At 41.9% G+C, this 12,873-nt stretch overlaps 1 protein-coding gene across 1 annotated transcript in view; it reads left to right on the top strand.

The window, feature by feature from the left end:
- The window catches only part of PIP5K1B (phosphatidylinositol-4-phosphate 5-kinase type 1 beta), a 90,873-nt gene that overhangs the window by 34,509 nt on the left and 43,491 nt on the right, over positions 1-12,873 (top strand). The window contains exon 3 of the mRNA XM_054397583.1: positions 10,010-10,127. Within this exon, the coding sequence (XP_054253558.1) occupies positions 10,010-10,127 (118 nt within the window). The remainder of the gene's footprint in view (positions 1-10,009; positions 10,128-12,873) is intronic.

Here is a 12,873-nt window from a genome sequence, read left to right as displayed (position 1 = left end):
TATGCATCAAGTGCTCAGTTTCCACTTGTGCATTACTGTCAATCTGCAGACCCAGCATTGGTCAGTTTACTCCATGTGCACTTATAACATTTCACCATCTTAGCAAACCTATCTTCATTACAGCTGGGTGAAGTTCCAAAACCATTACATGTTCTGATGTAGTAAGAACATGCTTTCACAAAAGAAACTTTTTGAGTTATGGCTGTGTGAAGCAGATTTCTAAAGGTATTTATGTACTGAAAGATAGGACTTCTTAATAAAGTTTAGATGAATAATCTTCCTTTACAATGATGTGATGGTTCAGCAGAGATCACTCCGTTCTGTTCTTGTCTGCGTCTTACAGCAAATGCATTTAAGAATTTGCTCCCAGATTCCAGCGTAGCTATATATTACCTCTCTTTGTGGCATTCTCATATTATACAAAAGGTCAAAGGGATGCATCCAGCTGTATAAAACCTAATGTCAGACAAGACTGGCAGTGTTCTGAGCAGCTGAAAGACCACATAAGAAAAAGCACTAGTGAATCATAACTGTAAAGAAAAACTACCACCTTCAGCCTGTTTTTGGTTTTTAACCATATAATGGAACAAATGCATGTGGATTTGATTTTAGTACTTTGGAGTTGTGATGAACTAGATTACAAAATGATCAGACAAGTTCATTGGATTCACACAGCCTTCACTAGATGTTAACTCTATGGTCTAGCACTCCAAGAAGCAACAGTATTCTAATGTCTTTGTATGCACTTTGAATCATCCGCAACCCTCTTTTTATTTGTGGTTTCCAGACAGAAATAAGGTTTTTTTTTTCTTCTTTCATCTCCTTTTCAGGAATCCAGAATATGCAGACTTGTGGAGCCTGTTCACCAGCTAACTCTGTTTCATTTACAGTGGTTCAGTTCTGCTGGGTTTTGGCAATATGCTGAGAGAAGAAGATGGGTGGGTTGGATTATAGTTCCTTCATTGTATTGTTATTAGTGGAAGGTGATGTTCATATGACAATGTTATGGTTGTTATTCAAAATGTAGTAATTGTTATTCAAAACCATCCTGCCTCATGCCAGCTTCAAAATGAAAGTGCTGGCTGGAGCAAAGTATTATGGGACTTGAAGTTCAGATTGTAACATGAGAGGTTTCCTGGTCTGGTTGTTGGGTTTGGGTTCCGGGTTTTTGGATGTTGGGTGTCTTCCATTGGGATGGCAGCAAGACAGGGAGGGATGGGGTGAGTATCTCCTGGCTTGGGTTTTTAACTTGCTTGCTTCTGTTTGCTTTTGCTTTCTGCTGTGCTTTTTCTGCAAATAAGCTAAGGTAATTGTGCACTGGTGGTTGGGGTTTTTTTTCGTTGGTTTTTGGGTTTTTTGTTTTTTTTTCATGTAATCAGTAAACTCGTACCTTATCTCATTCTCCTTTTCTCAACTCAGAGAGGTTTTTTTGTGTGTGTGTTTCTTTTCCCTCACTTTTGTGTTGGGGAAAATGGACAGGTTAACCTGTCAGTTCATTTTAACCTGTTACAGACAAGTGTTAAGTGTAAAAGACCAAAGCTTTAAAATATTTTAATGATGCTTAACTTAGCTTTTGCAGGATTTTTTGCAGACTATTTTGTTTGTTTTTTGGTTTGGTTTGGTTTGGTTTTTTACACTTTTCGTATTCTTATTGGCAAGTGCATAGGCACATGATGCATTCTGAATGATTTAGTTAGGGTAAATAAGTAAACAAGTGTTGGAAAAGCTGATTTCAACCACTGTGACAAGTCTTGGATTTTGTGCTCTTCTATCAAACCACTGTAGATCATTGTAGATTTTAGACTCTGCTTGTAAATACAGCTTTTCATTTGCTTCCAGACTGGGCTAGCCTGGTTATTGTCGGTGGGGGGGGGAATTTCAGCTCACACCGACACAACCACACAGAGACTGATCAGACTGTCCTAAAGCTGTTCTGGTTTGTGTTGAAGTCATAGCATAAAATGTTACTATTATGCTTGAAAACCTGCTTTTATTTTCCATCATAAATGAATCCACAGGCAATATTTTACATTCTGGCAGCCTAATATACTTTTAAATTCTGGCAACATTTTGCTTCCGACCTCTTCCGTTAGCTTAAATCATGTAGTATTGATCTCAAGATGCATAACAGCTGCAGCCTAAAAACACAGTGAGATGGTAAATGTGAAACAAAGAAGAGATTCAAAGGGGTCTGCATTTTTAATTTTTTTTTTTTTATATTTATTTTCTCCTTTAAGAAAGACTCTCATCTAGCTTGGTCACTCTAGTAGTCTTTGTGTCTCTTCTATTTTGAATCCGTATCTTGCATTATAGGTGAATAGTGTATTCCAGAATTCTGCTAAGGGTCAGTTCCCTGTGTTTCTATCTAACCAACATGGTAATTAAGCTAGCTGTAGTTAGATTGAGTTAGGGTAAAATGCACAATGCGACAGGCAAACAAAAAGAAAACCACTCTGAACTCACCAAAGCCAGAGCAGCACCCCAACTCTGGACTGCACCAGCAAGTAAGAAAGAGATATCATAACTGCAGGCTAACTGTAGAAGAAACTAATACTGAGGTTACTGCCTCATAAATGAGGCTGAGCCAGGCAATGTTTGCTGGCCCCAGAAAACATATGTAGTCCTGCTTCATTCCCACTGTTCTGGCTGCACAGTTCTGCCCTCTGTGTTGTGCTGCTGTGGTATTTTTAGGCTGTGCCTTTAAAATTTTTCACAGATCTTGAACAGAAAGCAGTAGAATGTATATAAATCACCACTGGCTGTAAAAAGGAAAATAATGGTAGTTCTAAACAATCCTATTGGAGAGTAATCTACCATAAGAATTAGTTGGGTAAATAATTTCTCTCTCTTTTAATTTCTTTTGCTCTGGCTGATGCTTCCCCTGGCTTTACTGACCTTGACTGCATAACTTTTGTTGTGGTTGGTATTAATAAAACAACTTCTCTCCTCTTCTCTCTTGTCCCTTTGTATACAGAGGGGTAAGAAGGAGGAGGGGAGGCTGAAGCTGTTGTAGCTCTCCTGGTGTTTGGCCAAGGGGGTTCTTGTGCTGTTTATTAATTGTAAACACTTGTAAATATTGTAACTACTGTATATTTTGTACATATTCATTGCATTCCATTGTAGGTTGTAGTTTTGCTTGTAAATACAGCTTTCATTTGCTTCCTTTCACCGGGATTCTTTCAATGCCCCACTTCTGAATGAGCTGGTCTGGCAAATTTAATGTTGGGGGAATTTTCCAACCCACCACATTACAAAATTAATTGGCACCCAACATGGGGCATTGCTTGGTTGATATATTACTGCTCAGACTGAGGAAGCCAAAATGAAGCTGTGGAGCTCAGTGAAGGCAGTGTTTGGGGGTCTTGGTGATTATTGCCTTGGTCTTATTGGTCATGTGTAACACGGTAATTTTCTGGTACATATTCAATCTGAATTTCTGGAGTTCACAGTCCCCATGACTGTGAGTTACTTAAGTGATTGGACTCCTACAATGACTTGTCTTCTGTGCTTGAATTTGCTGTCTTTAAGTTGTTATATTAGGGTTGGCTATAGCTTTTTGGAGAGAAAGTTGTAAGACTAGGCAGGTGTTTACCCTTTCTACAGGCAGCAGTAGGGAGCGGAGACTTGACAAAGAAACATGTTTGGATCATAGCGAGGGAGGAGGGAGAAGACAGAAGCGGCATGCAAAAAAGTGCATGGTTGCTACGCCTTTAGAAAGCAAAAGAGAAGCCCCAGACCCCCCATTTCCCACTGATCCAGAAATATGGAATAAAGACGTAATATGGGTACCTCTGGCACATACTCCACCACAGCAAGCTAAACCCCTACCAATACAGGCAGGGACAAACCACAGCAGCGCCAGCAAAAAAAAAGTGAAGTGGGGGTGAGCCATCAGTTCACATCAGCCCCTGCCCAGCAGCAAGCAGTGGTGGCATTGCTGGTGGCAGCAGATCCCACGCCAGCACCCGTAATGGCGGCAGCAACAGCTTCACAGGCACTGGCCGTTACCACGGCAGAGAGACTTCCACCGCACCTGAGTCCAGTGGTGGCAGCAGGGTCCCAAAGAGTGCACAGTGACACTGTTTCTGTGCCAATCCTTTCTGCTTCTGCTGTGAACTCCCACGCAGCACCAGTAAAATTGGTTGCTACTCTGGACAAGAAGCCTGAGGACAAGGATCCTTCTGATCCAGGTCCAAGTCCTCTGCATAAAGCAAAGGTAAAGAAAAACAAACCAGTGTTAGATGACCCCTTGCTGGGGACTTCTTCTCAAATGCAGACCAGAAGTCAAACCAAGAAAATTGCTGACGGTAATAGTGATGAAAAAGAGAAAGTCTGTCTTAAAGATCTAGCTAACATAGTGAAGCCACCAATGGATGATGGAGATGCAAAACAAAGTGTGCATCCTATTGGATCAGGAACCAAAGGAGGTGCTTCTGAACTTAAGGAGAGGCTTTCAACATGGGGGACAGCAGGATGAGGATGATGAGGATGATGAATTTTATAAGGATGATATACATTCAGCTAATGCACCCTGGCAGGAAATTAGGCATGTAAAAAAGGGTTACATTAGAGGAGACACTGAGCCAATAATGAGCTGGTTGGGGAGATGCTATGACACAGGAGCTCCTGCTTTAATGGTAGGTGACAAGTCAGCCACTCTGCTGGGAACTCTTGCAAAAGATAGCAGAAGTGACAAACATTTAGGTAGTTGCCTTGGTAGAGTTTCTTTGTGGGCATACCTCCTATTGGCTGTGCTAATGAGATATCCATCCAGGGATGACCTCCCATGGAGCCCTCACAGGATATGAGAGATGAGGGAATCAAGTGTTTGAGAGAGTTTGCTGTGAGACAAATAATTTATGGAATTCATGATACACTGAACCCTGATGAAATTCCTGTGGGAACAGGTCTCGCCAGGAAGTTCATTAAACTTGTCCTCCTAAGTATGCTACAATTCTGGCAAGCAGAATTGTGGCAAGAAATTATGGTGGAGCGCCTCCTACTGTCGGCTATTTCACTGACCAAATGAGGCAATTGGAGGATAGTCTCACACATGTTTCTTTGGTCTCAGCCATTGAAACTCTAACTGGAAAGATGGAAAATTGCATGAAAGAACAGAAGGAGGAATTTAAAAACTCCATATCCAGATTGGCAAAGGGGGATGATCTCAATTCTTCTTATTCCAAATGGGTACAAGTTTCATCTGTCAGAAACAGATGACCTCCTAGAAGGCCATTTAAAACTAGGCCAAACCAAAACAGACAACAGAGGCAATCACGTGGGAGTATTTGGGTAACTCTGTGTGACCAGTTTGGTGAAAAAATGAGCAGGTGGATGGTCAGCTAATTTCTGCTCTTTTCAGGGGATTGTGGGAGCTGCAGAGTGACACAGCCCAAGGTAGCAATACCAGAAGGGTAGCTGTTACTTTCTCAGTTTCCCAGAACAACTCTAATTGCTCCAACAGTGATTCTAACACTAACACTAGGCACTGTGTCAACTGTACATATGGATGTAATCCCCATAATTGTGGGTGCCCTGCCTCCCACCAGGGGGAGGAAAGCAATAATGGAAATAACAGAATCTCTGGGGATGTATACATTCAGTGGCCTGGCACTTCAAAATTTCAGAAGTACAGGGACTTGGTTGACACAGGAGCTCAGTGCACCACAATACCATCAAATTATCAAGGATCAGAGCCTACAACTATTTTAGGAATCACTGCTGGATCTCAAGAGTTGACTAAAATGCAGGTTGACATAAGTTTAACTGGGAAACAGTGGAAGAAACATACTATTGTAACAGGTCCTAATGCACCTTGTATTTCTAGAATTGACTTTCTAAGAGAAGGGCGTTTCAAAGACCCTAAGGGTTACAAATGGGATTTTGGAACAGCAACTATAGAAATTGATGGAGGAAAATTGAAGTTGTCTATTAGACCTGACCTTTCAGGTGAGTCTGCAGTTGTGGGACAACATGAGATAGAGGATGTAAAGCTGCCGGTTGCTCCTCAAACTGTGCATCACAGACAATACAGAACCAACCGTGACTCTTTGGTGCCCATTCACAACTTGGTTCATCAACTGGAAGGCCAGAAGGTCATCAGCAAAACTCATTCACCTTTCAACAGTCCAATCTGGCCTGTGAGAAAGCAGAATGGAGAATGGCATCTCACAGTCGATTTCCATGCCTTGAATGAAGTAACTACACCCATGAGTGCAGCTGGTCCAGACATGATGGAACTCCAATATGAGCTGGAATCCAAGCAGGCCAAATGGTATGCTACCACAGACATTGCTAATGCTTTCTTCTCTATTCCCATGGCAGAGGAATTCAGACCTCAGTTTGCCTTTATCTGGAGGGGCATCCAGTACACATTCAATCGCTTGGCCCAAGGCGGGGTTCACAGTTCGAGCACCTGTCATGCAGTGATCCATGATGCTTTGGAGAAAGGTGGAGCTCCAGAACACATTCAGTTCATCGATGACATCATCGTCTGGGGTGAGACTGATGAAGAAGTCTTCGAGAAATGTAACAAAATCATTGACATTCTCTTGCAAGATGGTTTTGCCATTAAGCGAGACAAGGTGAAAGGACCTGCCAGAGAAATCCAGTTTCTGGGAGTGCGGTGGCAAGATGGTCGCCGTCACATCCCAATGGATGTGATAAACAGAGTCTCCACCATGTCAACAAGAAAGAAACTCTGCGTTTCTAAGGTACAGTTGGATTCTGGAGCCTGTACATTCCTGGATACAGTCAGATTGTGAAACCTATTTATGATGTGACTCAAAAGAGAAACAGTTTCCAGTGGGGTCCTCAGCAACAACTTTATCCTTGAGCAGATAAAGTGAGAAGTAGTCCATGCAATGGGTTTGGGACCTGTTTGAACTGATCCAGACATTAGGAACATTCTGTACACAGCTGCAAGTGACAATGGTCCGACCTGGTGCTTATGGCAGAGAGCTCCAGATGAAGACACATGGACGTCCTCTTGGTTTCTGGAGTTGTGGCTACAAAGGCTCAGAGGCAAATTATACTCCAATTGGAAAAGAGATACTAGCTGCTTATGAAGGAGTAAAAGCTGCTTCTGAAGTACTTGGAACTGAGTCACAACTGCTTCTAGCTCCCAGATAACCAGTTTTGAATGGGATGTTCAAAGGTAAAGGTTCTTCACCACATCATGCAACAGATGCCACATGGTCTAAGTGGATGGCTCTGATAACACAGAGAGGTCAAAGGTGAAACCCTGAGAGACCTGGTCTGGTGGAAATGATCACAAATTGGCCAGAAGGCACTGACTATACAAAACGTCCAGAGGAGAGAGTAACTTGTGCTGAGGAAGCTCCTCCTTACAGTGATCTTTCTGATGGTGAAAAGAAATACGCTGTGTTCACAAACAGTTCCTGTTGTCTGGTTGGAAACAAGTGGAGATGGAAGCCTGCAGTGTGCAGTCCAATACACAGAGTTGCAGAGGCAAGAGGTGGAATATCCAGTCAATTCGCAGAGGTAAAAGATGTCCAGCTAGCTTTCAATGTAGCTAAACGTGAGAGATGGCCAATGATTTATCTCTATACTGATTCAGGGATGGTGGCCAATGCTTTGTGGGGTTGGCTAAAGGATTGCAGAAAGAACGCTTGGCAGAGAAAAGGAAAGCAAATCTGGGCTGCAGACCTGTGGCAAGACATTGCTGCTCACATTGAGAGAATCCCAGTGAAAGTGAGACACATTGATGCTCACATTCCTAAGAGCAAAGCTACTGAGGAACAACAACACAACCATCAGGCAGATCTAGCTGCAAAAGTTTCTCAAGTAGACACAAATCCTAATCTTGGTCTTGACTGGAAACACCAAGGTGAGCTCTTTTAACTTGGTGGGCTCATGACTTGTCAGGACATCAAGGCAGAGATGCAACCTACCGATGGGCTCGTGACAGATCCATTGACATTTCCATGGATGCTATCACACAAGTCATCCATGACTGTGACATTTGTGCTGCTATTAATCAGGCAAAGCAGATCAAGCCCTTGTGGTACGGTGACCGACGGTCCAAGTACAAGTATGGTGAAGCCTGGCAGATTGACTACGTCACTCTACCTCATTCTCAATCTGGTAAACAATACGTGCTATGGTAGAGGCAAGCACTGGATGGTTGGAAACTTATCTGTTTCCTCATGCATATAACACCATTCTTGGTCTGGAAAGACAAATGCTGTGGAGACAGGGTACTCCAGAGATAATTGAATAAGACAACGGAACTCATTTCAAAAATAATCTTGTAAAAACCTGGGCCAAAGAGCACAGCATCAAGTGGATATACCACGTTCCCTAGTATGCACCACCTGCAGGAAAGATTGAACATTACGAAGGTTTGCTGAAAACCACTCTGAAAGCCCTGGGGAGTGGATCTTTGAAAAACTGGGAGAAACATCTAGCACATGTAATCTTGTTGGTAAACAGTAGAGATTCTGTAAATCGAGCTGGACCTGCACAATCAGATTTGTTACAAAAGGTAGAAGATGATAAAGTTCCTGTTATTTGAGGAAAGAATCTTTTAGGGAAAACTGTTTGGCTATTTTCGCCTTCAGAAGAGGCTAAACCTATCCAAGGCCCTGGTCACACTTACTGGATAATGGAAGAGAATGGTGAAATTCAGTGTGTTCCACAAAGAAATCTAACTTTAGCTGAGGGAGTTTAAATTTAGAGTATGTAGTACAGATACAACATTGCACCCAAGGAAGAGTCCATGAGGAATCTACAGTGCACAACCCCTGAAAGCCCTGAGTCATCTGAGAGTCCCTGTTCCTTTACTTCTGCGTTTCATCTGCAAAGAGACAAACTGTTTTCTCATTTCCTGCTCTTTGAACTTTTAAATAATCCACATCTGAGATAGCCAGAATAAAAGATAATCTGAAAATATGGACTATGAACTTTATTTACTCACTAATGTAGATATTGTTTTAGATAAGATGGATAGTATTAGCAACCAATGGAATAGTTTAGAAGGGGTGGATTGTGGTATTTTTAGGCTGTGCCTTTAAAATTTTTCACAGATCTTGAACAGAAAGCAGTAGAATGTATATAAATCACCACTGGCTGTAAAAAGGAAAATAATGATAGTTCTAAACAATCCTATTGGAGAGTAATCTACCATAAGAATTAGTTGGGTAAATAATTTCTCTCTCTTTTAATGTTTTTTGCTCTGGCTGATGCTTTCCCTGGCTTTACTGACCTTGACTACATCACTTTTGTTGTGGTTGGTATTAATAAAACAACTTCTCTCCTCTTCTCTCTTGTCCCTTTGTATACAGAGGGGTAAGAAGGAGGCAGGGAGGCTGAAGCTCCCTGTAGTAGCTCCCCTGGTGTTTGGCCAAGGGGGTTCTTGTGCTGTTTATTAATTGTGAACACCTGTAAATATTGTAACTACTGTATATTTTGTACATATTCATTACATTCCATTGTAGGTTGTAGTTTTGCTTGTAAATACAGCTTTCATTTGCTTCCGAATGAGCTGGTCTGGCAAATTTAATGTTGGGCAGAATTTTCCAATCCACCACAGCTGCCCTTAATAGTATCTGTCTGATTTCTTTCCTTACCAATTCAAGTTATCATGCTAGTGTGAAGTAGTTTTGCTGTGTTGACTTATAAACTTTTCACAAGAGCTCACATGAGGTGGAGGTGACCCTTCCCATGTCAGAAAGGACTGGAATATCTTGTAGGGACATCAGAAACTGTATCATTAGTTTAAACCTGATCTTCATGCACATGCATATGAGTAGTGAAAATAGTAATTTCCTTTAAGACAGGAGAAAGGCATTTGCTGGCAGTACTCTCTCACAGAGGTTTCTATTACACTGATTAGTGATGATAAGGAGGTTATGAGTGCATTTATGACTCCTGTATCAGAAGACCAATGACTGGTTAAGGAAGCTTTACTAGCTGCAGGAAGGAAATAGCTAAAACTTGTTCAGTAATAATTTGGTTTGGTTAGGTTAATTTTTGTTTCTCTTTTCAGTGAAGGAAGCAATCTCACACCTGCTCATCATTACCCTGACTTCAGATTTAAGACATATGCACCTCTTGCCTTCCGCTATTTCAGAGAACTTTTTGGTATCAAGGCTGATGATTACTTGGTAAGAAATTGCAGTTTTCCTTTGAGCTACAAATGATTATAATGTGTGTAATTTCATAGCGACACAAGAGGATGCTTAAATGGTGCCCAAATGGGTTGCAATTTTGTGTGTGGTGTGGTTTATAACTTTATAACTAGTGAATATTTGTAGTATTTTACAAAAAATCTAATTCCTCATCTTTGAAATTATTCCTTTAAAGTGATTTGTGTATTCTCATTCGGGTCATTGTTTCTACAATCAATGGTTGTGTGAATTCTACCAATTCAGTTTTAATATTCTGGTATTTATGTTATTTGTTCACTTCATTAAATAAGTGTTTGCCTGCAAATGTTGCCATCTATCCTTGAGAAAAGTGGATGGGGTGCTAATACAGAAGGATTTTAGTGTATCTCCTTTGCAGTCTGCATTTTATAGCTTGAAGACTTGCACCTTCACATTCCACTATTTACATGAGAAAAAAGTGATGCATTTGCTGCCATCATAAAAGTAGTCTTTACTTGGCAGAACCACTTTTTGCATTGCCAGGGATGAGAATCCACTATATTTCTTCTCCTATAGTTTGGAAGGGTAGCGTGAAAGCAGAGACCTGGATTTTTTGTCCCATGTCCAGTTTCCCTCATGGCAGTCTACCCATCAAATCAGAACCCCAGTACAAATTTTAACAATTTTATATGTTTATTTGACTTATTTTAAATTATTTTTAGATCTCTTTCTTTGATTATTAATAACTGTTCCTACAAACCAAAGAAAAAAATAAAAGTGATGAAATATTATTTAGTATGTTACTTTGCTGACTTCTGTTGTGTTTGAGTGTGTTATAATGTCCTTACTTACACGGTTTTGATTTTATTTAGGCTAAATGTGGATAACTGATTTTAGTTCTTTACTACTGAAGTACTATTACCACCCCTCATGAAAACAGTTATGTGTAACAACAGATCATTCATTCGAATTACAGATGTTAGTAGCAGGGAAGTGCAGTTGGGCTGAAGTTTTATAAATCACAGAATCATAGAATGGTTTAGATTTGAATGGAATTCAAAGATCATTTAGTTTCAACCTCCCTGCCATGGGCATGGACACCTTCCACTACACCAGCTTTCTCAAAGCCCCATCCAGCCTGGTCTTGAATATTTTCAGGTACAGGGCATCCACAACTTCTCCGAGCAACCTGTTCCAGTGCCTCATCACCCTCCATGTGAAAAACTTCTTCCTTTGTCTAGTCTAAACCTACATCTTTCAGTTCAAAACTGTTACCTCTTGTCCTATTACTACAGGCCTTTGTTAAAAGTCCCAGTCCAGCTTTCTTGTAGGCCCTCTTTAGGTGCTGGAAGACTGCTACAAGATCTCCCCAGAGCCTTTTCTGCTCCAAATTGAACAATCCCTACTCATTAAGCATGTCTTCATAGGAGACAAGATTATCTTTGTGGCTCTCTTCTGGACCTGCTCGAGCAAGTCCATGTCTTTCTTATGCTGGTGGCACCAGAGCTGAATACACTACTCGAGGAGGGTTTTCATTGGAGTGGTGCAGACAGGGAGGCTCACCTCCCTTGACCTGCTGGTTATGCTTCTTTTGATGCAGCCAAAGATACCATTTCCTTTCTCAGTTGCAAGTGCATATTGCTGAGCCATGTTGAGTTTCCTGTCAATGAGCACCCCCAAGTCCTCCTTCGCAGAACTGCTCACAGACCACTAGTTCCCCGGCATATATTTGTGCTTGGAATTGCTCCCACCCAGGTGCAGGACCTTGCACTTGGCCTTGTTGAAAACTATGAGGTTTGCACAGGCCCACCCCTCAAGCCTGTCCAGGTTGCTCCAGATGATATCCCTTCCCTCCAGGTTGTCAACTACACCATGCAGCTTGGTGTCGTTGACAAATTTGCTGAGGGTGCATTCAGTGGTACTGTTTGAGTCACTGACAAAGATGTCAAACAGTGCCAATCCAAATATCAGTTGTCACTGTTCTCCTCTTGGACATAGAGCTGTTGACCAGAAGTCCTTGACTGCAGCTATCCAGCCAATGCCTTATCCACTGAGTGGCCCATCCATCAAATTCATATCTCTCCAGTTTAGATACAAGGCTGTTGTTTGGGACAGTAGTGCTGTTACCTAATATGTTGTTTATCTATCTCCTTTTATGGACTTAGCAAAAGATAAAGTTTACAGGCTGTGTTGTCAGCTGCTGGAAAGACTGTGCTTCCTAGAATAAAGCTATGTCACCTGCAACTTCTGTTTAAGGAAGTATTTACAGTAACATAAACTGAAGATTATAGAAAGGCACTTTGCTGTTGATAAGGCACTTTTGACATTCAGCTTAGTTGCAAAAGCAGGGCAACAGGCTGGGGACAGAGTGGCTGGAGAGCAGCCAGGCAGAAAGGGACCCACGAGTGCTGGTTGACAGTAGGCTGAATATGAGCCAGCAGTGTGCCCAGGCAGCCAGGAGAGCCAATGACATCCTGGCCTGGATCAGGAATAGTGTAGCCAGCAGGACAAGGGAGGTTATTCTTCCCCTGTACTCAGCACTGGTCAGGCCACACCTTGAGTACTGTGTCCACTTCTGGGCTCCTCAATTCAAGAGAGATGTTGAGGTAGTGGAATATGTCCAGAGAAGGGCAACAAAGCTGGTGAGGGGCCTGGAACACAAACCCTATGAGGAGAGGCTGAGGGAGCTGGGGTTGTTTAGCCTGGAGAAGAGGAGGCTCAGGGGAGACCTCATTGCTCTCTACAACTACCTGAGGGGAAGTTG

This window comes from Indicator indicator, chromosome Z (assembly GCF_027791375.1).
Source record: "Indicator indicator isolate 239-I01 chromosome Z, UM_Iind_1.1, whole genome shotgun sequence".
In the NCBI taxonomy this organism is placed as follows: domain Eukaryota; kingdom Metazoa; phylum Chordata; class Aves; order Piciformes; family Indicatoridae; genus Indicator; species Indicator indicator.
Note: the sequence above shows the minus strand (reverse complement) of the source record. Positions and strands in the feature narration are given on the sequence as shown.